The sequence below is a fragment of the Festucalex cinctus genome, chromosome 3, assembly GCF_051991245.1.
Source record: "Festucalex cinctus isolate MCC-2025b chromosome 3, RoL_Fcin_1.0, whole genome shotgun sequence".
NCBI classification, from domain to species: domain Eukaryota; kingdom Metazoa; phylum Chordata; class Actinopteri; order Syngnathiformes; family Syngnathidae; genus Festucalex; species Festucalex cinctus.
The window spans coordinates 7862488-7884553 of record NC_135413.1 but is presented as its reverse complement, the minus strand read 5'-3'; the positions used below and the strand labels follow the sequence as shown (position 1 = coordinate 7884553).

The 22066-nt window shown below is 40.3% G+C and overlaps 1 protein-coding gene and 1 long non-coding RNA gene across 2 annotated transcripts in view; both read right to left on the bottom strand.

Moving 5' to 3' along the window:
- The window catches only part of il34 (interleukin 34), an 81096-nt gene that overhangs the window by 53382 nt on the left and 5648 nt on the right, over positions 1 to 22066 (bottom strand). Inside the window, exon 2 of the mRNA XM_077515636.1 lies at positions 9383 to 9696. Within this exon, the coding sequence (XP_077371762.1) occupies positions 9383 to 9428 (46 nt within the window). The 5' untranslated portion in view covers positions 9429 to 9696. The remainder of the gene's footprint in view (positions 1 to 9382; positions 9697 to 22066) is intronic.
- Positions 16437 to 18675, bottom strand: LOC144016659 (uncharacterized). The gene is made up of 3 exons (XR_013282957.1): positions 18264 to 18675; positions 17813 to 17896; positions 16437 to 17731 (listed from the first exon to the last, which is right to left on the bottom strand). It is a non-coding gene; the product is annotated as an uncharacterized LOC144016659 (long non-coding RNA).

Below are 22066 nucleotides of genomic sequence, written 5' to 3'. Positions count from 1 at the left end.
AGGTAAATCACGGTGGTGTTGATGTATCAGCAATGTGTCAAAAAGCAGTCCTGGCTGTCTTTCTATCAGCTGGACTAGAAGATTTTTATGTTCCTCCAGGGTCATTTCCTGTACGAATCTCTGTAAGAAGGTAACAATTTTATGTCAGATTAGGTAACAAACTGAACTGAAAATCGTTTGAGCCAATGAAGTACACATTACATGAACTAGATTATTTGTGAAATCCATGTAGAATTCTGCAAATTAAAATATACAAACACAACATCTTTTGTATCTTCAATCAAAATTTCAATCAATGAAATACAATATAATCAAAAATTAGTAAAATTGCTTTGTGACAGCGGCAAATTGGGAAACAAAATTTTTCAACATGGTGACAAATCATCATCTGAGTAAAGGCTTGCGAATGCTTTTGTAAGCAGCACTTTTCTGAGTGGCTGGCTTGATATCAATAATAGACGGGGGGAGAACAATTATTATTTTTTTTTTTTGGTATTTACCATTCCGGGAAGTTGCAGATGTGTAGCCTAGCTAACTTGACTATTTTGAATATACTAAAAATAGCAAACGATGTAATCTAAATACCAGATTTTCCAAACAAAGATATATTTTGAGCCATTCCCATCCATGCTCGATAGGATGGATTTTTTTGTTTGTGTTTTCCTGTGCTGACATAATGAGTTTTTTGCTACGAACCTCTATTATTTCAATTCTTTGACTTCTCAGTGCCTCTACTCTGTCATCCTCAACAGGGATACGTGGTCGTCGCTGTAGACTTGAAATACGACGTCCTCGTCCTCTGCCTCGTCGTCTCCCTCGCCCCCTCCCTCGCCCTCTTTGGGATGGTGCAAATGTCTAAACACGAATATACTTCAATGTGCTCTCTGTTGCATGATTTAGTTGCACTAATACAGGTGGACATATATGGCATTTAGCGATAGTGTAAGTACAGTATTTCCTTAGAATGTTAAAAAAAATGTCTGGTTACGTCTGAAATTAATCACTATCACAAATTTAGGGATCTGTACAGTATGTCTAACAAATGCAATGCACTTACTTCGTCACTTGAAGGAATACTCGATGTCGTTTGTGAAGACATATTGCTTCTGTGTTGGTGAAATTGATGGTAGGCCGGCGAAGTGTGGTCTCTCTGGGACGCCGTAGTTCGTGTGCTTAAAATCATTGCATTATCTTGTTTGACCGATAGATGGCGGTCGGGAGCTACACACTGCGGCTTTAAGGCTAAGTAGATTTCCTCATTTCATATTCATAGTTTTAACATTATGTCCAGAATTTTTACATAGTGCCCTATCAGTCCTTCTCTAAAAAGGTAGATTATGAAAATTGTCATGTACCTGTGTTTTAAATATAGGCCTGCACAATACCATAATCCTAATCAATTTAGAAAATGTTTGTACCATGGTTGGTTCAAAACCATGTTTCATTGTAGAATCCCTGAATATTGTCTTGTATTTCTGAATACAGGATCAATGCTTCAATATGTTCAAGGAGCATTTCATAAATTCGGAAATTGCACAAAAGCTGTCATATGATGACCTGATAGCCGATTTTGCAGCCCAGAAATGGAGACATGTGCCTCTGTAGGGCCTCTACTAACTTGCTTGCACTTTGTATATTTCCAGATGTTTATTTGTTAATAGTAGTGGCATTGAGTTTTATTTTAATTCATTTAGCTTTCTTTATTTGAGTATTTGGTGTCATTGTAAGTTTTAGAAAGACTTATTATTTATCACTTATTTTTGTGAACATTTTTAAAACTTCAATATTGACACTTACAAGTAGGGCTGGGTATCTATTCAGATTTCCAGAATCTATTTAATTCGATTCACAAGGGCCCGATTCAATTCATGATTCACAATGATTTTCGATTCAGTTGAGGAATTCATGCAGCACATATTTTAGACAGTCAAAAGTACCAATGCTGCAAAGAGTAGAAACTTCTTGCTCTAATTTAATGCATTAGTAAGAATATGAATATTTACATTAGGAATTTAATCCATTGCAGTTACATTAATCTGTTTCATTTAACATGGCCTTATAAAAACAATAAATAATAATAATTTAAATAAATTACAACCACAGCACAGGCTGTGTAAATAAATTGACAAAAATGGGGGGGTCGATATATTGATACATGGTTTTATGTATCGATATTGGGATATGAAAAGGTGTATCGATATGATAGCGATATATCGATATTTCAAACCCAGCCCTACTTACAAGTTATTTTGTTTCATAAAGCAAAACTGACAAATACTCAGATATTGTTAATTTCTACCAGGGGAGGGGTGATGGGGTGTGCGGACGGAGTGTTGGGGGGGGGGGCACCACAAAATATTTATGCTTAGGGCACCAAAATGGCTAGCGCCGGCCCTGGTGATACGTATCGTGAGGTTGGCGGCAATACCCAGCCCTAGTAACCACTAAGTGTCACAAATTATTAACGGTAAAGATAGTTTTGGTAACAGATAAACATTTGACTCCATGTAATGCCAGAACCTGGTAAGAAAACATATCAACATTAAGCCATTCTTATTCAATGTAGTAATAGCATATGTAAACAAAAAAAGATTTAAGCTAAAAAGTACAAGTTTCTAATTGTTCTGCTGATGGGTATTTACAGAAATGTAGTGACCACAATATTTTCAGGTGCACACTCAGATTTAATACATTAATCATCAGAAATCATACTCTAATATAATTAACTTAATTTAACTTTGCAAATTGAACTGAATGTGTGATTTCAATGGCTTACTCACCTGTAAACTCATAGCCTGATATTTTTTGTGTCAACAGAGGGTTCAACCCAACAAAATGAATGTTTTTGTCTCTCTGATTACATTGTTTTTAAAAAATAAATCAGACAATGTTCAAGCAGTTACTCAGTATTTGAGTATTCTTTTTAGCAAATACTTTTTTACTTCTACTTGAGTACATTTTTTAATGACTACTTTTTACTTTTACTTGAGTGATATTACTTTGAAGTAACACTACTCTTACTTGAGTACAATTTTTGGCTACTCTGCCCACCTCTGCTCACGACTTGTATAAATTGCAAGAGCAGCGCACGTATTACACTTTGTGAAGGTAATAATTATTTCACATTTTAAAAAACAGGACAGTAATCATTACCTGGGCTCAACTTAAAATCTGTTTTTTTTTCCCCTACTCAATCTGGTGACATGTTTTAGAGTCTTGGTCTCATAAAACTAAGGCAGAACTTTCGGGTTTTAGTTCAATAAGGTACCGGGCCATTAAACAGGACTGTGCATAAAGTTTTAGAATAGGCCAGCCATATCAGAGGTAGTATCCAGAGGACGACTGTGCACAAGAGAGCGTAAATATTGTCAAGCTATGCTACCCAAAAAATGTTGTCGGGTGTACACGTTTGTCACCAGCTTGCTGTACACTTTGCCACATAACATTTTCCTCCACTTTTTTTCTTTTTAGAATTGCTTCAAATCTTTGTTACATGGTCTCCAGCAAGTCCTGGCACCTGTGAACTGTGACTCCAGCCATTGGACTACATTCCACAATGCTTCTGTACTTATTGCTTCTCTAGTAAACTAAGGTAACTATTTGAAGAAACACAACAGTTGAGTAAGGAATAATGAAATTACTATATGTGTTAAAGTTGTTGCCAAATAAAGTTGATCAGAGTTTGTGGAAACTGTTATTTCCATCCATGGAAATAGTTTAAGATGAGAGAAACTAACAAACCACAAATGTGACTAAATAACATTGTTTTCCTCTCTTAAAATAGTTGTTGTCAATGAGCATTGAGCAATGACGATTTAACAGATGCACACCATTCAAAGGAGAAAATTCTGCAAAATTGTGATGGTAAGCACCCATTGTCCCATTGCCTACTAAAACATTATTTAGCCGTAAGTGTGGCGATACAAAGCCCCTTCTAGAGTGAATCCTGTAAAGATCTGACAAGAGAAGAAAGTGGTCTTTTATAAAGGGGGTAATAGTCATAAAGAGTCAAAGAGAAAGTTGCTTAAACCGGATGATGAAGTGAACAAGCCCAATTTTTCTTTATCTGTAGAAAGCTACTCTGCCGTTGTGTCCAACTACAAAGATAGAGAGGGTTTTAGCGTTTAGCAAATCTATTCCGTCTACGAGTAACACATTGTTTTCACCCAACCCCCCACCCCCTCTCAATGGTCACAAACGGGTGTGCTGTTCGGGTCAACAGCTGACTTCATGCAGTTTTTTTTTTTTTTTTTTCCCAGACAGTTTGTTAGGCAACTCAGTGTTGTCATTAGCCTGCGGTAGAAGTGTTGGATGTAAGGGTCTGCTTGCCAACCGTAAATGCTGCACGTAGCTTTTCTATTCACTTTTATGAAAGTGTTAGCTTTTGTTTTATCTGACTAAAGGAGGACCTTTGTGTCTTAGCTTTAATTATACATTGATGTACAGAATCAGTACTTCATGTATTTTGGTTCATTTGTACAGCAAACCAACTGCTGACTGAAGACCCTCCGGAAAATCATGTGTTTGCATGTGAGAGTCCGCATGATGAGCACTATCTAGTAAAATGCTCTAATCAAGTTACAGTACAAGCGCTTGGCTAACTAAATTTCACAATCTTAATCCACAAGTACACAAATTAAAATATGAAAGTATCCTTTTTGCACAAAATGACTTTTTTTTTTTTAATATTTTAACTAGTGTTGTTCCGATACCGATACTGGTATCGGCAAAGGCGCCGATACCAGTATCGGTATCGGTATCAGTGACTACTCACAAGTAAGATGCCGATACCATTAATTCCAACGCTAATATAGGATTTTGGATGCAGCATTTTGTGTCTTGCTCGTGCACGACATTCACTGATATGTGACATGTTCACTGCATGCCGATCTAAGATAACGTATTGGCCCTTGAATGCTCTGAACCAATGGCAGGACAGCTTTTTCATGTTGATGAACAAATAACCTTAGGTATCGGTATGGTATCGGTATCGGCCGATACTGCAAAGCTGGGTATCGGAATCGGGGGCCAAAAAACGGTATCGGAACAACACTAATTTAAAGTCCTCTATCAATACGCAACATTTGTGTCAACATTTTCATTTACAATCTTCCCTAAATGCACCTCATTGGAAACTATCATGAAAACTGAAGGTTGTGGAAGATTTCAAACATAAAAGCTATAGAACAATTAATATAAAATACAAACACAGTTGTAAAGTAATAATTACATTATAAAATTCATTAAGGGAAAAAAGGCTATAAATATGAAAATTGAAAAACACAAAGTATAGCGGTAACGGAGAGAGCCTTCTTGCGTGCGTGTGCGTGCGTTCCTGTGTGTGTCTGTGAGACAAAATATTCTTAACCCTCTGTGGAAACTAATTCAATGTGTCTCAATTGTAACCTTTCAAACCTTGTATGTCGTGACCATCATAATCTAAGGACCAACCAAACCAACCATTGGACGATTGGGTACAAATAATTCTCCTCCGTGAGCCGGCACCTTACCGTGGTGGAGGAGTTTGTGAGTCCCAATGATCCTAGGAGCTATGTTGTCTGGGGCACCCATGGCAAACAGATCCTAGGTGAGTGAACAGACAAAACACGGTTCACCGATGCCTTATTGCGAGTGCAATAAAGGGACGGACATTTCCATTGCCCGGACGTGGGTGACCAGGGCCCTCCTCTGGAGCCAGACCTGGAGGTGGGGCTCGGCAAGCGCCCGGTGGTCGGGCCTGCACCCATAGGACCAGGGACAGCCCAAAGAAGCAACATGGTTCCCCTTCCCATGGGCTCACCACCGGTGGGAGGGGCTAAAGGGGTCAGGTGCATAGTGGTGAGGTGGGGGGCATTGAGTCTGAGTGGACCATGTTCCGCGCCTCTATTTTTAAGGCGGCCGATTGGAGCTGTGGCCGTACAGCGGTCAGTGCCTGTTGTGCCATCAAGCTGAAGTTGGAGTCCTTTCGTGCCTTTTTGGCCTGTGGGACTCCGGAGGCTGCTGACAGGTACCGGCTGGCCAAGTCGAATGCAGCTTCAGCGGTCACTGTGGCAAAAACTCGGACATGGGAAGAGTTCGGTGAGGCCATGGGAAACTACTTCCGGACGGCTTCGAGGAAATTTTGGTCTACTATCTGGCGTCTCAGGAGAGGAAAGCAGTGCACCATTAACACTGTGTATAGTTGATATGGGGTGCTGCTGACCTTGACTCGGAACGTTGTGAATTGGTGGGGAGAATACTTCGAGGACCTCCTCAATTCCACCGACACGTCTTCCTTTGAGGAAGCAGAGTCTGGGGACTCTGAGGTGGGCTCTCCTATCTCTGGAGTTGAAGTCACTGAGATGATTGGAAAGCTCCTCGGTAGTTAAGGCCCCGAGGGTGGATAAGATCCCCCCCCAGAGTTCCTAAAGTCTCTGGATGTTGCAGGGCTGTTGTGGTTGACACGCCTCTAGAACATCGCGTGCACATCAGGGACAGTGCCTCTGGAATGGCAGACCGGGGTGGTGGTCCCCCTTTTTACAAAGGGGGGCGGGAGGTTGTGTTCCAACTATAGAGGGATCACACTCCTCAGCCTCCCTGGTAAGGTCTATTCAGGGGTGCTGGAGTGGAGGGTCCGTCGGAAAGTCGAATCTTGGAATCAGGAGACGCAGTATGGTTTCTGTCCGTGGAACAATGGACCAGCTCTACACAATCTCCTCAAGGGTGCATGGAAGTTCGCCCAAACAGTCTACATGTGTTTTGTGGATTTGGAGAAGGCGTTCAACACTGTCCCTCTGGGAGTCCTGTGGGGGGTGCTTCGGGAGTACGGGGTACCGAGCCCCCTGATACAGGCTGTTCGGTCCTTGTACGACCGGCAGTGTTCCCTCTAAGCTACGCACATGAGCAAATGCGCAGTGGTCTCACCCACTCAGCGCACAGCAAATGTCTGCAGCGCATTAAATCCTAAACTGAGTTGTATTTACTGTTTGTATTTTTTATATTATCTTCCTGGAAATGAATTAAAACTGTATTTAGCACGTGGTTAACTGAGTGGTAAAGAAAAAATGTGATTTACAAAAAAAATAAGCTTAAGTGCACATGGAACACCCATGTCGTGTCGTGCGATGGCGCGGCTCCATTCAAAATGAATGGGCAACACAAGGCTACGCTGACGCCCGCCGGCATACCACGCACACAACAGGACACCATTCCCACTTCCCGTACAGTTTCAATAGCAGTTTGGCTGCACACTCAGGGGCCTATTCACTAAAGGTTTGCGTCGCCTTGCACCGCGCTAACCGGCAAAAATGGATCAATCTGGGAGCGCTTAATTCACTAAACACGCGCAGATGGGGAAATCCGTCACTAAGTGCGCGGCCAAACAGATTGCGTCACGGTGCGCCGGTGTTATTTCTGCATATGTAAATGAGGTAATTTGCATACATTTGACGCAAAATATGCCCACCCCAATGCAAATGAGACTCATTGATATGCAGCGTCTAATTCACTAACGCCAGCGCAAATAGCCACACCGAGATTGCGTGACGCAAATAAAGTTTTTGGAAAGCATGTATTAACCTGATGCACCTCGATCTCCGGCAGTGCATGCCATTTGCCGCACAACATGCGCGGCTGATCACGCAGACAAGAGTGAAAGAGAGAGTGAGGGGGAAATATTTCCATTTTAGTTTAGGACACATAACGTATCCTGGGCTGATCGGCAATGCATGGCAGGGAGGCATTTGAGCTCGTTTACCTGTAAGTAGAAGCACATGGGGCTAAATCACTTTAGAGTTCTCCAACATGCGCTAAGCAAATAAATCAGAAAGTAAAACTACATATAGTCCATGTTTATTTACGCTTTAATGAATTTAAATTAAACTCGAGTTAACCCTTTAATTTTGACAGACAGCCCTAATATATGTGTGTGTGTGTGTGTGTGTATATATATATATATATATATATATATATATATATATATACATACATACATACATACATACATACACAAAGTGGTAAACATGACCCTGTCCCAGCTTTTTTGGAACATGTTGCATCAGAAATGATTCGTTTTCAATTTTCATGTCTTTTTTTTTATTTTATTTTATTTATTTATCTATTTATTTTTAAATATATGATTTAACTTGCCATTTTGAACGGGGGTGTCTAGAATTGGTGTGAAATTTATACATTGTCAGTGTTTTTCATGGCTTCTCAAAACCATTCAAAAATATTTAATGGGAAGAACAACTCAGGAGCAAGCCTTTCTATATCTGTCTGTTCGCTCTCAAAAAACAGCAGTAGCGATGTGATGTTGTCATTCTTCTAATCTAATGCCATATAGCAAAATTCAAACCTTACATGTTTAACAACACTATTAACAAGTTGTGTGAACTCCTCAAACATGACCGCCTGGGAATCTCTCAGGCAAGGAAAAGGTCCTCAGGTACAAAAGCGCTCAGAAGTGTTCAAATGTAGGGTTAGGATTATCATCATGCTTATGGACATAAGGCCTAGCCACTCCAGTCAGGTAATAAACTCAAACATTAAAATGCAGTCCTCAGATTTTCTTAAACATACACTTGACATGTGGGAGTAATTGACATTTGTAAGCCAATATGAACATGTGTTGTACATTGATATGGAATCTCATATACTATCAGAAAACTGTCTCTTTGTTTTACACATCTTCTCTAGCAAGCATAGCTCTGTTAACATAAAGACTCTGGAAAGAGTCATTCCATACATATAGCGCAACTGCAAGGGTGCTGTTTGAAGTCATACAGTATGAGGATGTTGAAAACGGTGAAAAAGTGTCACCAAACAAGCCAAAGAAAAGCAAAGAATACCCAAGGTTAGCTCCCATGAGACTCGCTGAGCTTTTACCCATTTGTGTTGTTGAATGTTTTGCAGATTATCATCAATGACAAGGGTTTGTCAATTTGGAACACATTTAGAAAAAGCCAAAGAAAAAGCCTTCCATGCCAAGAAATGTATAATAAACGCAGAAAAAAAAGAAAGAAAATAGTCAAAATATGGCTTGGGCAATCATTTTAAGCGGGTGACTTTACAGTATGTAAACATTTGAATGTTTGTATGAATGTAGCTACTGTTTGAAGAGTGCAGTTAGTCAGTTGACCTAGATGATCAAATGTCATATGATAGCCCAGGATTAAACTGTTTCCCAAAATGAAAACAACATTATAGCGGATCCCAAAGGTCAATTACTCAGTGGATTATAAACGACCCTTCCCTTACTGCGGTGTAGCCTCTGTCAGCATCCACTGTCACCATATGTCATAAGACATAACATCACGTATATCATCCCACTCCAGCATCAAACATGTTTCAAATTTGTCTCAAACACAACTTAATCTTATTTGGCGTGTCTAATGCATCTTACCCAAGATGGCTCCCAGCAGGCAGACTGAGGTGAAACGTTGGACCATACTCTTGGTTTTAATTCCTCAGCTCCAGAGTGCTTTGAAATCAGCACAGTGTGCGTGTGTAGATATATTTGTTGCACATATATTTGTATATATGCGACAGCACATGCAGAACAAACTGGGCAAACTGCTGTGTCACGGCTTCTTCAGGGGGTGTTTAGTGTGCCAAACATGAGTGGTCGGACATCAAGTCTTCATTGCAATTCTGGTACAGGCTGGCAGCAGCAGCTCATTTTGTTTTGTCTTCCGTGATTGTTTTGCTGTGGGAAATCTGAAAACAAAATAGGAAACACAATTAGGAAGCATACAAGATACAAATAATCACATTTAATAAATCAGTTATAATCAGCAGGAATGCTACAACAGACTACTGGAGCCAAGTTCAGCCTCATTCTGCTACTGAGAAGCATTTTGATACAATTTCAACAACTTATTTACTTCATTGGAAGGGGAGGAGGAAGGAACGATGATACGGTGAAAGAGCTACTTAACCAAGACATTAACCCTCAATCAAACACACTCTCAATCACACCTGGGACAATTTAGACACTTCAATTAACCTACCATGCATGTCTTTTGGAATGTAGGAAGAAACCGGAGAACCCGGAGAAAACCCACGCAGGCACGGGGACAACATGCAAACTAACAAGGCAGGGGTTTTATTACTACAATCATGTGAATTATTTTAAGTCACATTACAATGTGTTTGATGTAGGAAAATAAAAATGTACTTAATAATGATCACATTGAATGTATGTATTAAATGAAAATCATACTCCAATAAATATATAAAAAAAAAAAAAACATTTCCTAAAAATTAAAGACACTGTCATTTTTTTATTTATTTTTTTAAATACAGGAACTATTTTAGAAAGATAAGTGTTGAAAACATATGTACCAAGATTGAGATCGCCTCCTGCACCCGCCGGGTTGGAAGAGCTGGTCGCTCCTCTTACTCACTTCACTAGTTTTGCACTATACATTTTGTAAATATACACATAGGGCACACAACATATTTCTTGGTGGGGTGGGGAAGGGTGGAAACACCGTCTTCACCCTTCAACTCCCCTCCAATTTTAATGCACTTCACATCCAGGGGGACGGGTGAGTTGGGGTGGGGAGCCATCAAGGGGGAGAGACTGCAGTGCCAGCAGCGCCGTGGTCCCCCATCTGTGTCCCCGCCCCACCACTTGTCCCTCTATTTTCTTTTTTAATGCACCACACACACACACATTCATTTTTTGGGGGGATGCGGGTGGATCGGAGTAAGGGAAATCATTTCCCTCTGCTCCATCTCACCTGCTCCCAATTTTAATGCGCCACACGCACACACTTATATTTTCACTGGGTGGGGCTACATTCACGGTGTAAGGGTAGAGCTCGCCGAGTGGTGAGCTGGCGGACTCAGTAACAGGGTTAGGTGTCACGAGAACGCTGACCGGGGCCTCTTCACATAGGAACACATATGCTCTATATGGCATCATCAGGTGACCATGTGCACTTCTGTACTTACACATTATTATTATTATTATTATTATTATTATTATTATTATTTATAGGAGGCACCTCCCAACATAATTGCCATCGTCAGGCAACGGTGACGTGAATACAAAAAAAAATATTCTGTCATTCTAATAATTTCAGAGATTTGGGGATATGGATGGGTACATATTTAGTGACGCTCGATCACGTCTTTGGGACAGACATATCTGTTTATAGAAGTCGGGCCAGGCCTGGCCACCCTTTCACCCGCTCTCGCTTGAAAGTTTGTTTATTCCCCTCGGACTGAATGCGCTTACTATCCAATGCACCATACTAAAACAAGTCAAATATGAACAAATATTTAAGCAGTATAAAAATTACTCAAACAATATATTTCAGTGTTTGATAAAATAAAACAAATGTCATCTCGCAAATTAACAAAATCGGCTATATTACCCCGGCGCATGTAAATTAAAATACGGTCACACCTTAGTGCGCATGCTTCAAAATGCATGTGCTTCAAACTTACGCCATTGCATTATATTAGTTCACCACTAGATGACACTAAGTTCTACACACTGTCTCTTTAAACATAAGTTTCATGTCATTAGCCTACATTTTTTGCTGACCTGTAGGTTAAGCATCACGCTCCATATCAGCATCGCACAGCATGGGGAAACAAAATACAGTAACATTAACAGTAATAGATGCTAAAAATAAAAGGTTTGAATAATTTTGTGTGATGAAATACATCAGTTGGCAATATCCTGTGGTATGGAGGACCAAACTTCCAAAATAAATAAATAAATAAATAAATAACCAAAAAAATAAGTGAAAATAAAAACAGATATGAAAATATAATTCAAAAATTAAATATATATATATATGTAAAAGGAAGTAAAAACAAAAAGTATATACATAAATAACAATAACAATAAATACAAAAATAAAAAATGAGATTCCAAAAATAAATATAAAAATAAATGTGGAATACAATACAATTATCAATATCGATCCATAAATAAAAACGTTTTTCTCTCATATTCATTTCTTGCTGCATGAAATGTGTCATGAAATGTTATTCAAATGAGGGGGCGGTCCTAAGTGTGTCTTTGGACTATCTTCCGAAGAGTGGATGGACATGTCAGTCTATGTCAGACTCTTGCCAGTGTCTCAGCAAGGCCTGAGAATTCACACACACAATGCAATGGACCTTGTGTGACATTGTTGAGCAAATATAGATTAAAGTTGCATGTTCCTGTGACATTGAACAAGCGTCCATTGCTGGAGCCCTCCATACACTGAAAAATGCATGATTAAAAATGTAATTTATTAAAGAGACAATGTGTGCAAGTTTTTGATTTTCTGATGTTCATTTAAAAAAAAAAATGCACTATTAATTTCAATAATATCACATCAATATACATTTTTTATCCGTTATTTGTAGGTCTATCTAGTAATCTCTAATTATATTGCATAGGTCACGCTGCGCCTTACAGGAGGCTGACATCTTTCTCCTGCGGATAACCAAAGAAGAAGAACTTTGGAATGCACGGTAGCATTTGGTGGTAGGCTTGGGAAATGTGGTCTCTCTGAGGTAGCATAGTTCTTCGAACTTTTTTTCTTGCATTCTATTTGTACACTATAAGGTAGCACTAAATTCTATGCACTCTCTCATTTAATAGCACATATTTTGTCTATATTTAAAATAGAATTGTTGTCATACATTTGGTTAGGATATGCAGAATTGGACGATTGAATGTGAACTTGGTCAACTCCTTATTTTAAAGTTAAGTACTATTAGTTCTCTAAATACTGTACTGGTTCTAATTTTTCCAAAGTCTGAGGTGCAATCTTTCTCTTTGCTTATTAGATTATGTCAAAATACTTGCAACTTCCTCCCTCTTTTCACCAACAATGGACATCAGAGAACCGATAATAGTTTCATGACTGTTCAATTTCCTTTGACTGATGTAGCTTCCATATTGGAACATAAGTTATCACTTTTCACAAAGAGTAGGCCTCAATGACAATTTTCCAGACAGTTTAACATACTTAGCAATTAACAGGAGCAGGAACTCGGAGAGTGTCAAAACAAGATGGGAATTCAGCTAACGATGGCTCCTGATGTCTGGGACAGAATGCGAGGAAAGTGCAAACACGGTCAAAGTGACATGAGGTCACTTATCAATGTAAAAATGGTACATGAAAGATTAGACTTTTTTTCTTCCTTCAGAGTACTCAAACGGTAGATAATTTCATACTGTTTCATTATCTTCAAGAAGCATATTTTTATACTCAATGTTGATACGTGCATGCGCGTGAGAGACGAGAGGGAGCGATGCAATGCGAATAATAGGGTCTTTTTAATGTTTTGATACAAAAGATGGATCAGTAAAGTTATTTGCTGAAAACGAATATCAAACATTTATTTAAAAGAAAGAAAAAAAAAAAGCTTCTCAGTCAAGAAGTGGTGATGGGATTTTTGGCTCTTTTCGGTGATCCGGTTCATTTGGATCGGTTCAGTGAAGAGAGACAGCTCTTTTTGGCTCACAAACGGCTCTATTAACTTTAGCTTTTCTTTTAAATATTTACGACAAATTTACCATACATTTTGATAAATGTCTTGGTAAACTAAATATTGCACTCTACTGACTGCAAATAGCAACAATTATCAAGCAAAGACAACGATTTTTTTCCTTATTTTATTGAACATTAAAAAGGCTCCAAACAATAAAAACAAGCAAAAAAATAAAAAATAAAACTTTAACCAACAACAATCAAAATAACAATCAAATAACAAAAATAGTGAGTAGTCATGTAACTGCAACAGTAGCAGCGAATAAAACAAACATTAGCTACTCACCCGGTCCAGGATAAAAGACCTTGCTTTAGTTTTATTCTTAAATTTGCATAAAAAAAAAAACAAAAAAACTAAATATATCAACTTGGATGGGCTGATACGGCTCCTTCTCTCATCTGACTTGAACCAATTAAAATGTCTCCAAATGTTACTTCGTTTTCGGTTCATATTCTACAAACCGCGTTTGTGTCGTCCTTTCCTCTCCTGTTTTCTCCTCCTCCTGTCTCTCTCCATCTGCGGCTGCGCAGATGTGGCGGACATGTGCTCCGTGTGCAGTACCATGCCCCCCCACACTTTTCTCTTCCCGTCTCTGAGCACGGCAGCTGAGCCACTGCGCTTCAGACACGTGAAAAGAGAGAGAGCGACATAGTTAGAGAGAGAGAGAGTGAGGGAAAATGACGAAGCCGGCTCTCGAGGGAGGGTGCTGGCTCTCATCGTTCACTTCGTACCGGCTCGTTCGCGACCGACACATCACTATTAAGATGTATAACTAGAAGTCAATGAAGTCTCCCCTGGCACACAAGTATCATCAATAGGCTATAGTTTTATGGAAACTGGTCATATAGCAAGTTAGTCATCTGAAATTAAAGGTGTACTCAAGGTTCTCTTGTCGCTGCGTCTTACGGGTGGACCATCTTAATGATTGGTTCTCGAGCCTGTCTATCAATCTGACATAATGATGTTGTGCTGTGTGTGATGATGTTGTGTGTTCTTAGCTGCGCATGCGCACATTGAGTGTTTGTAGCATGTAGCCGGTGAGCTTCAGACTCAGCCATTCATCAATTGTAGCTCCACCGATTGCACCGCATACTTTGAAAATGGCTGAGAGCCGCAAAAGGACACCCCTCTATGAAGTGTGGCCGGCTTTAGAGACTGATGATGATGATGATGAAGATGAGCCCGCGCGTTCCCGACATTTTATTGGCGTTTCCCCTGGATGAGCACAGGGCTCTACACTAACTTTTCCACTACTAGCACTGCTGCGAGTAACATTTTTAGTTGGTCGCACAGCACAGGATTTGGTCGCACCATTTTTTGTGGAGGTGCAGTATGACCTTAGGCATACACAACTCGATATATTTGCAAAATATTTCATTGGAACACGAGGTTTGCCTGCAACAGCTGTGGCTATCAAAACAACTCAATAATTTCATGTAACTTAACTCATGTCAACGTTATATTGTTTAGCTCAATAAAAGTCAGTACCCCCCCGACAGCCGAGGAGCAGGTGAAGGGGGGCTTCACCTGCTCCTCGGCTGTCCTCGCTCTGAAGCTTCTAGATTTCACCAGCTAGACAGTGGGTTAACGACATTCCAAACAACCAGACTTTGTTTTCCTTTTGTGCTGTTAATTTGAACAATGGCCTCTGACCATTACCCTATTTAAGGCGTCGTAAAACTAGAAAATACAACAACAATGTAATATTAGCTAACTATACACAACACTTTCATGCTAGCAGCTACTTACATTGCACATTCAACAATCTCTAATTGTCCTAATTAACTAAAATACATCTACAGTGGTTTTATATTGACATCGCATGTACTTAGGGATAATTCTTGTCCAAAGCAACAACAAAAATAAGATCCGGCAGTCTGCGTAACAATGAATGTGTTGGCGTTCCGTGCTGCCACATTGGAGTGGTGTTAAACCTAGCAACCACAGGAGGGCGCTTAAAGACTGCACAAATTCAAACTAAAACTTCTGACGGGCAGAATAATCTGTATGTTTGATTTGGCACCGTCCGCTGGCCCTCCTTTACCACTATCATTCTCCTCCTCATTCTCATTTTGTTTTATACAATAATCAACAGTAGATCGCTTCATTTTTTTTAATTCGCTGCCGCTTTTCCCTGAGCCCCGCACGGCAAGCTACCACACCACAACCGCCTCTATAGGTCGCTTGCACATGTCGTCACTTCCGCCTCGGATTTCTCGTAGTCGCCATGCTGGGTGGCCTCCATTTACGTAGCGATTCGGTCTAACACGTATCTATCACGTTTGTTTTCTGGGTTTAAAATGGTACATTGTTGCTGCATCGTTGGCTGTTCGAACAAAGCCAAGAGGGAAAATGGTCGGCCTTTCTTCCGAATTCCGAAAGTAATTAGGAACCAGGGCCTGGAGACAGAGGAGTGCGGACTCCGGAGGGAAGTCGTTACTTTGGGCTCGTGTGTGCAGCGATCACTTTGTGAGCGGTAAGCTTGTTTACCTTTATTTAATGCATGAGGATTAATAACGTTTCGACCGCCCATATATGGGCAAGTTGCTTATGTTTTGGATTCATGAGCAAGCAAGTTCGGTAGTACAAGCTGGCTAGCGGACGTTAGCCGAAAGCTAACATCGAACATTTTCACCCAAGTAGTGCCAGTGCAAAGTGTTTACTGCTGAAATTGGATTTATTAGTCTTGGGCTTTTAATGCCGATAACATGTTTTTTGGTGGCAAAATGTAAACTTGGAAAAAAAAGAGACAGAAGGGGCTGATGCAAGAAAACAGACCCCCGGGGGTGATGCAAGAAAACAGACCCCCGGTAGCCTACACATCATGCTAAAGAACTTATTCACGGCTACCCTACTGCGGCAAAATAACCAGTCTTTCCATATTTTATTTGTTTATATATTTGTTTATTTTAACAGGTCGCCCTGCGCCCGTTTTTCTGTCCAATCATCCCGACTAGGCTCCAACATTAAAGTTGGGTCCCAAGTTACAACATCTATGTCTCAGCCCAGTCGGTGCCAAGATATGAACGTGCACAGGAGAGACAAGCAAAGAAAAGACGACTCGAAGTGGCAGAGATTGTTGCAGTTATGCAGCCAGATGGCTCCAGTAACCTGTACCCTCAAGTACTGCTGACATCATTGACTCTGGTATGCCACTCAGAATTCATTACATGATATATTGTATGCATGAGTGAATGTATGTGTTTATGTTTGTGTGTGTACACGCACCTTATATTTTAGAGACATTTGGAAGTGTTTATAGAAATAAGTATTTGCCTGTAGCAATGTTCATACATTAAAAAATGCAACAAAATGTGTACATTTCTTTTACACTGACAAAAAAACTATACTACTTTACTATATTAAACCTATTACTGGTACCGTATTTTTTTGTGATTTTTTTCTTTAGGGATCTCATGCCACACCGACTTGATTGCCAATGACATGATGGAAACGAAGGCGAGCATCAAAGCATTGGAGGAGGACAACATGCGACTGTTTGTTTGGCGCTAATAAAGGCAGCGATTATACAAATTCTATTGTTGGGTTTGTTTACAAAGCTATACATAAGACAAATGACAGGATTTGACTCAATGTGCAATATGGTCCCTCTTAAAGTAATGGCATAAATCTCTATTATTTCTAAAAGCACAAAAAATGAAGTGAATAATGATTAGATGTAGTAATTTCAGGGTTAAAGATTGAACTGTTAATTAATGTAGTTTATTTTAGCACAGGTGCCTACCATCCTGATGACGGTATGATGTAATGTTGATGGGGTACGCAATGACTTTCATTATGCTATGTACAGAGGAAAAAGTTGCTCTCTTTTAAATTTGTTTAATGTAAGACAAGTACCAGTACTGTGTTACAGTTTTCCCAATAATCCTTGTTTCACACTTGTCACAAAACCACTGTCCTTTTGGCAGTCTAGATTGGCACACTTCAAGTGATATCATTTGATTTTACAATCTGCTGCAGCACAAAAAACTACTTTATTCCGCATCTTTGAAGTACATGAGCAAGTGGTAGGTGACAGCGGCTGAGCAGGAACACTGGAAGTCCACTGCTGATCTAGTAAATGCTCTCCCGAGCAGTTCAGGTAAGGAGGGGATTTTGGGAAAAAAAAACTGGCTTTTCCAGCTGGCCAAAACGAGCGATCTGGGTGGACTCGCTCAATCACACTTTGTCCACACCACAAAGTCGCAGAAGTCCGTCCAGTTAAACTCATCTGTGCCTGAATCTGAAAATATTACAAACATTGTAATGAAAATATGAAACATAGAATTAAATAAGAAACTACAAAAAGTAAAGCCATACATACCTGGTAATACTATTGGTGTTGTGACAAGTGATGGGAATTGTTGCCATCTGGCACCAGACAGAAATTGGGTGTTGTGACAGCCTCCTTAACCGTGAGATCATAAGAAAAGCTGTCAGTATGCTCAGTAGTTACCATGAACACGTTTTATTGTACTGGAAACTGAAACTAAAAATACGTCCTCTGAGAGTGGTTAACCTTAACCATTTAGAATAAGTTGATTAAGTAACATGTAACTAGTGAAAGGGTAGCATTAAATTTAATTAAGCCACGGGGAGGCTGTGCAGTTACTTTTTATTCTTATACGCTCTGCCATATTTGCCTGTTATAAAATTATTAGAAAAACCACATCAGCTAAACCCAGCTGTGCATGTAAACACAATGATAACAGGAAGCCTGAGAACAAATCAACATTTTTGTGTGCAGAATTACCAACACCATGTGGTTTACTTACGTGCAACAGCAACCGTTTCTTCTGATGCGATGTTAAAGTTTACACTCTGTATCCACCCGCTTACAAAATAATTGTAAGCCTCCAGGGATTTGTTGGCGTGTTATGGAGCATGTTGTCAACACGAGGTAGGGAAAGATGTCCAGAGATGTCACATTTGGCCAGCAAGCTTTCTCCGTCAAAAAAAAAATCACCCTTGGTCAGGACGTAATTAGGATCAATCCCGCCACACAGAGACACCTTCTGCCTGTATCGTTGTTTTTGATCTTCCGGTAAATCGTGAAAATACTGCGAAAATTACATCAGGTTGATAAGCTCTACCGTGTAACTCGCGAGTGTACCTTGTGAACCGGCGGACACCCAATATGGCGCCCGAAGGAAAAACTCCCATGATGCATTACGATGTGCAAGCGACCTATTGCGTTTCCGTACAGTCGGCGCGCAGCGGGAAGGGGGCGGGATCATTTGAACTCTCCAAGCCAAGCTTGCGTTCCCCAATGCGTGCGGATCTGCCATAACATTTCATGAGTGGCAAGTCACGCCAACATTGAAACATATTTACAGTTTAATATGGACCACCATGGGTGAAATATTGCGATTCAGGACCGGCTTGCGCGTCACGAAGCTATTTGTGAATGGAGAACTCTCCTGCTGGCGCTCTCATTCAAGTTAATGGGGACACGTGACCGCGATTTTTTTTTCTTTTCTTTTTTTAACCACAAACATTACAAATCCATCCACAAGTACCTTTTAAATTGTAAATATAGTTCAGCGTTGTTGTAAAAGATAATTATATTGATTGTATATACCGTATTTTTATGACTTTGGTGAAGACCGGCCGGCGTGACGACACTTGTCAAAGTTCTGCCTGATTGGATATTAAACAGCCAATCAGGATTTGCTCTCCTGTCCGACTCCTGATTGGTTAAGAATTGTGGCACAAATATTACGCCTCGACCCTTGCATCGCAAGCGTAAATCAAAGTTTTGTACGTGTTGAGGAGAGACATAGCAAGTGTGCGCGAGGACTGTTTTGTACGCACGAAACACATTTTGTACGTACGAAACACATTTTTGGTACGCACGAAACACATTTTGTACGTACGAAACACATTTTTGGTACGCACGAAACACGCCTTTTGCACACGGTACTTCCCACTACGCTTGCGGAATTGTGGCACAAATCTAACGCCATACGCCTTTGGTTCTCTAGCGCAAAAAGCGTTGCTGTCGGTCAATCAGATGACAGGTGACGACGGCCCCTCTCGTCCCCCGACGACCGGCGCTACAGAACCACTGCCGAAATGTTCTGAACAGCGGTTACAATGGAACTGCTCGGCCCCGAAAGAGTCCCATGGAGGTATCCGGGGACAAAAAAAAATGACGCTTCCGTGTGGATCCGGTCCGGTGGAAAAGCGCCCTATCACATTCTGTATGTTTGTAGTCTGTGCAGTGCGTGTGTACATTTATGCTGTGCCGATCAGGAAGTAGCCAGCCAATCACATTGCAGCGGCTCATGTTTCACTCAAATTCTAGATTGAGTCGGCGCGCTCTCATTGCTAGTACGGCAGAGCGACTTTCGAATGTACGTTTTAAACATAGTGCAGAGGGAGCATTAATGCACTATGTGCGAGCGGCATTTTTGTTCTCTAGCACGCACTTGAAAGTTACCCGCATTTGTGAGTGAAATGCTCGCACTGTCGAGCCCTGGAGCAGGAGAGCTGGTAGCATGGTCTTCTGCATGCACATTTTTAAAAAAGGGACAAATGGACGTCTTTTACTTTTTGAGAACACCCTTGAATACAAACGACAACTAGGCCTTGCTCAAGAGCCCTTGATCCCCTTGATCATTTACCTTTTCACATCATTGTGCAGCCTCTTCCACCAATTATTTTTCTTTCTAAATATGTACTCTAGATGTCAAGATCACTTTTGGCCTTAGGATGGCATTTCTTATCTCCAAACCCCTTTTTATAAATGTAACCAGCATGCAACCAACAATTGACATATTCTAAAAGTGGCACCCTTCACTCTGTATGGAGCAAGCTGCAATCTGGGCCGTGGGTCTCTGGGATGACATTGCCCCCTGTGGTAGTTGGCCGTCATCCCCCTCAGTGTGGATGAGCTCCTCCTGGGTTCCTTTCCTCACAGGGTTATACTGTGCCCTGCCATGTTGTGATGGGTGTGTTTTAAATTACGTTAAATTACCACAGTGGTAAATTTGATTTAAGAATTTTGTCATGCCCTGCAAATGGTTGGCAACCAGTTCAAGGTGTACCCCACCTAATGCCCGAAGCCAGCTGGGATAGACTCCAGCACCCCCGGAGACCTTGTGAGGAGTCAGCGGTTAAGAAAATGGATGGATAAAAGACTGTTTGCCATTTGGCGTGATTTGTGACAAGAAAGTTTGTCTATATTTAATCATAGATATTTCAAATGTATTTGGCTACATTAAAAAACTAAAATAAAAAATTGATCGATTAACACCCCAAACACAACAAAATACATAACAATTACATTTACACTGTTCAGTATTTACAATTCACTCCAAATGGACAATTACGAACATGATCACATAGAAGGCATTTCAAAACGTTTACACTACATCCTTACTCGTTATTGTCACTCTGCTCTGATGGAAGGTTTTTTGTTTTGCTCTGGTGGAGGGCATGTAAACAATATGTCTATGTCTATAACATAACTTCCTTTAGTGCATGAATGAAAGCATTAAATCCATCCATCCATCCATCCATCCATTTTCTCACAATTAAGAGTAGAAATGGACTCATGAAAGATAGACATACTGGAACTGACGATTAACTACATTTGGATTATTCGCCAATGTTTAGGTCACATAACGATCTGCTATAAGGTAAGGATAAACATGTACAGCCATCCATGTTGTTCAACATGGCCGTATGCGCAGTCTAATAGCTCGGCTAAAAACATGCATAAAAATACTTGCACTTAATCATCATCTCTGGTTTTAACTCTTGTTGTTAACAAATAATGGCAAGTGAAGAGAATGGAAGAACTGTGCGTACACTGTGTGTAGTTAATTTGAAAATCTCAATTTTTTAATAAAAGGTGTGACTCAAAGACCAAAGTTGTAATCATTTATAGACCTCCAAGACAAAAAAGGAAAATGTATGAAAGAATTTGAAGAAATGCTGTCAGTTAATCTGATTCTGAACTGACTAGGGCTGGGAATACAATTCGACCAAGTCGGTTGGGTCAACCAGAAAAAGTGGTCGACGCAAAAATGCATAGGTTGAAGCTATTTTAAAAAATAATTAAAAAAAAACAACAACAACATTTGTGGCAACTGGACGTTGTTGGGAGGCCCGGAACCAATATTTCTTGACCCGCACGGACACTTATTGCTGGCGGACTCCAATTCACCACTACTAACTAAGATGCTTATTAGGGTTTGTTTGTGGTCTCTTTTATCCTGAAAAGGGAGATAATTAATATCGCTACATGTCCTATGTTTGTAACAAAATAATCCGCGTCAAAATCGCGAAATCAATAAGAGCTTTAATGAATTTAATGCCGCCAACCAGACACATGTAAGATGGCGGGTGGCCTTACGTGCATCACCAACAGGAAGGAGTATCTACTTAGTGTTAAACATAGAGCAAGACTCTTCCAAGTGACTTCAGACGACGAGTTTTTTTCCCCCCCTAACTCCTCCAAGTAGCCCGCACACACGATAAATTCAGCATTTGCCATATGTAACGGCTATTATACTCCAGTTTTACACCACCAAATGTGCAAAAACCAAGTCAAATTAACACAATGCACTGA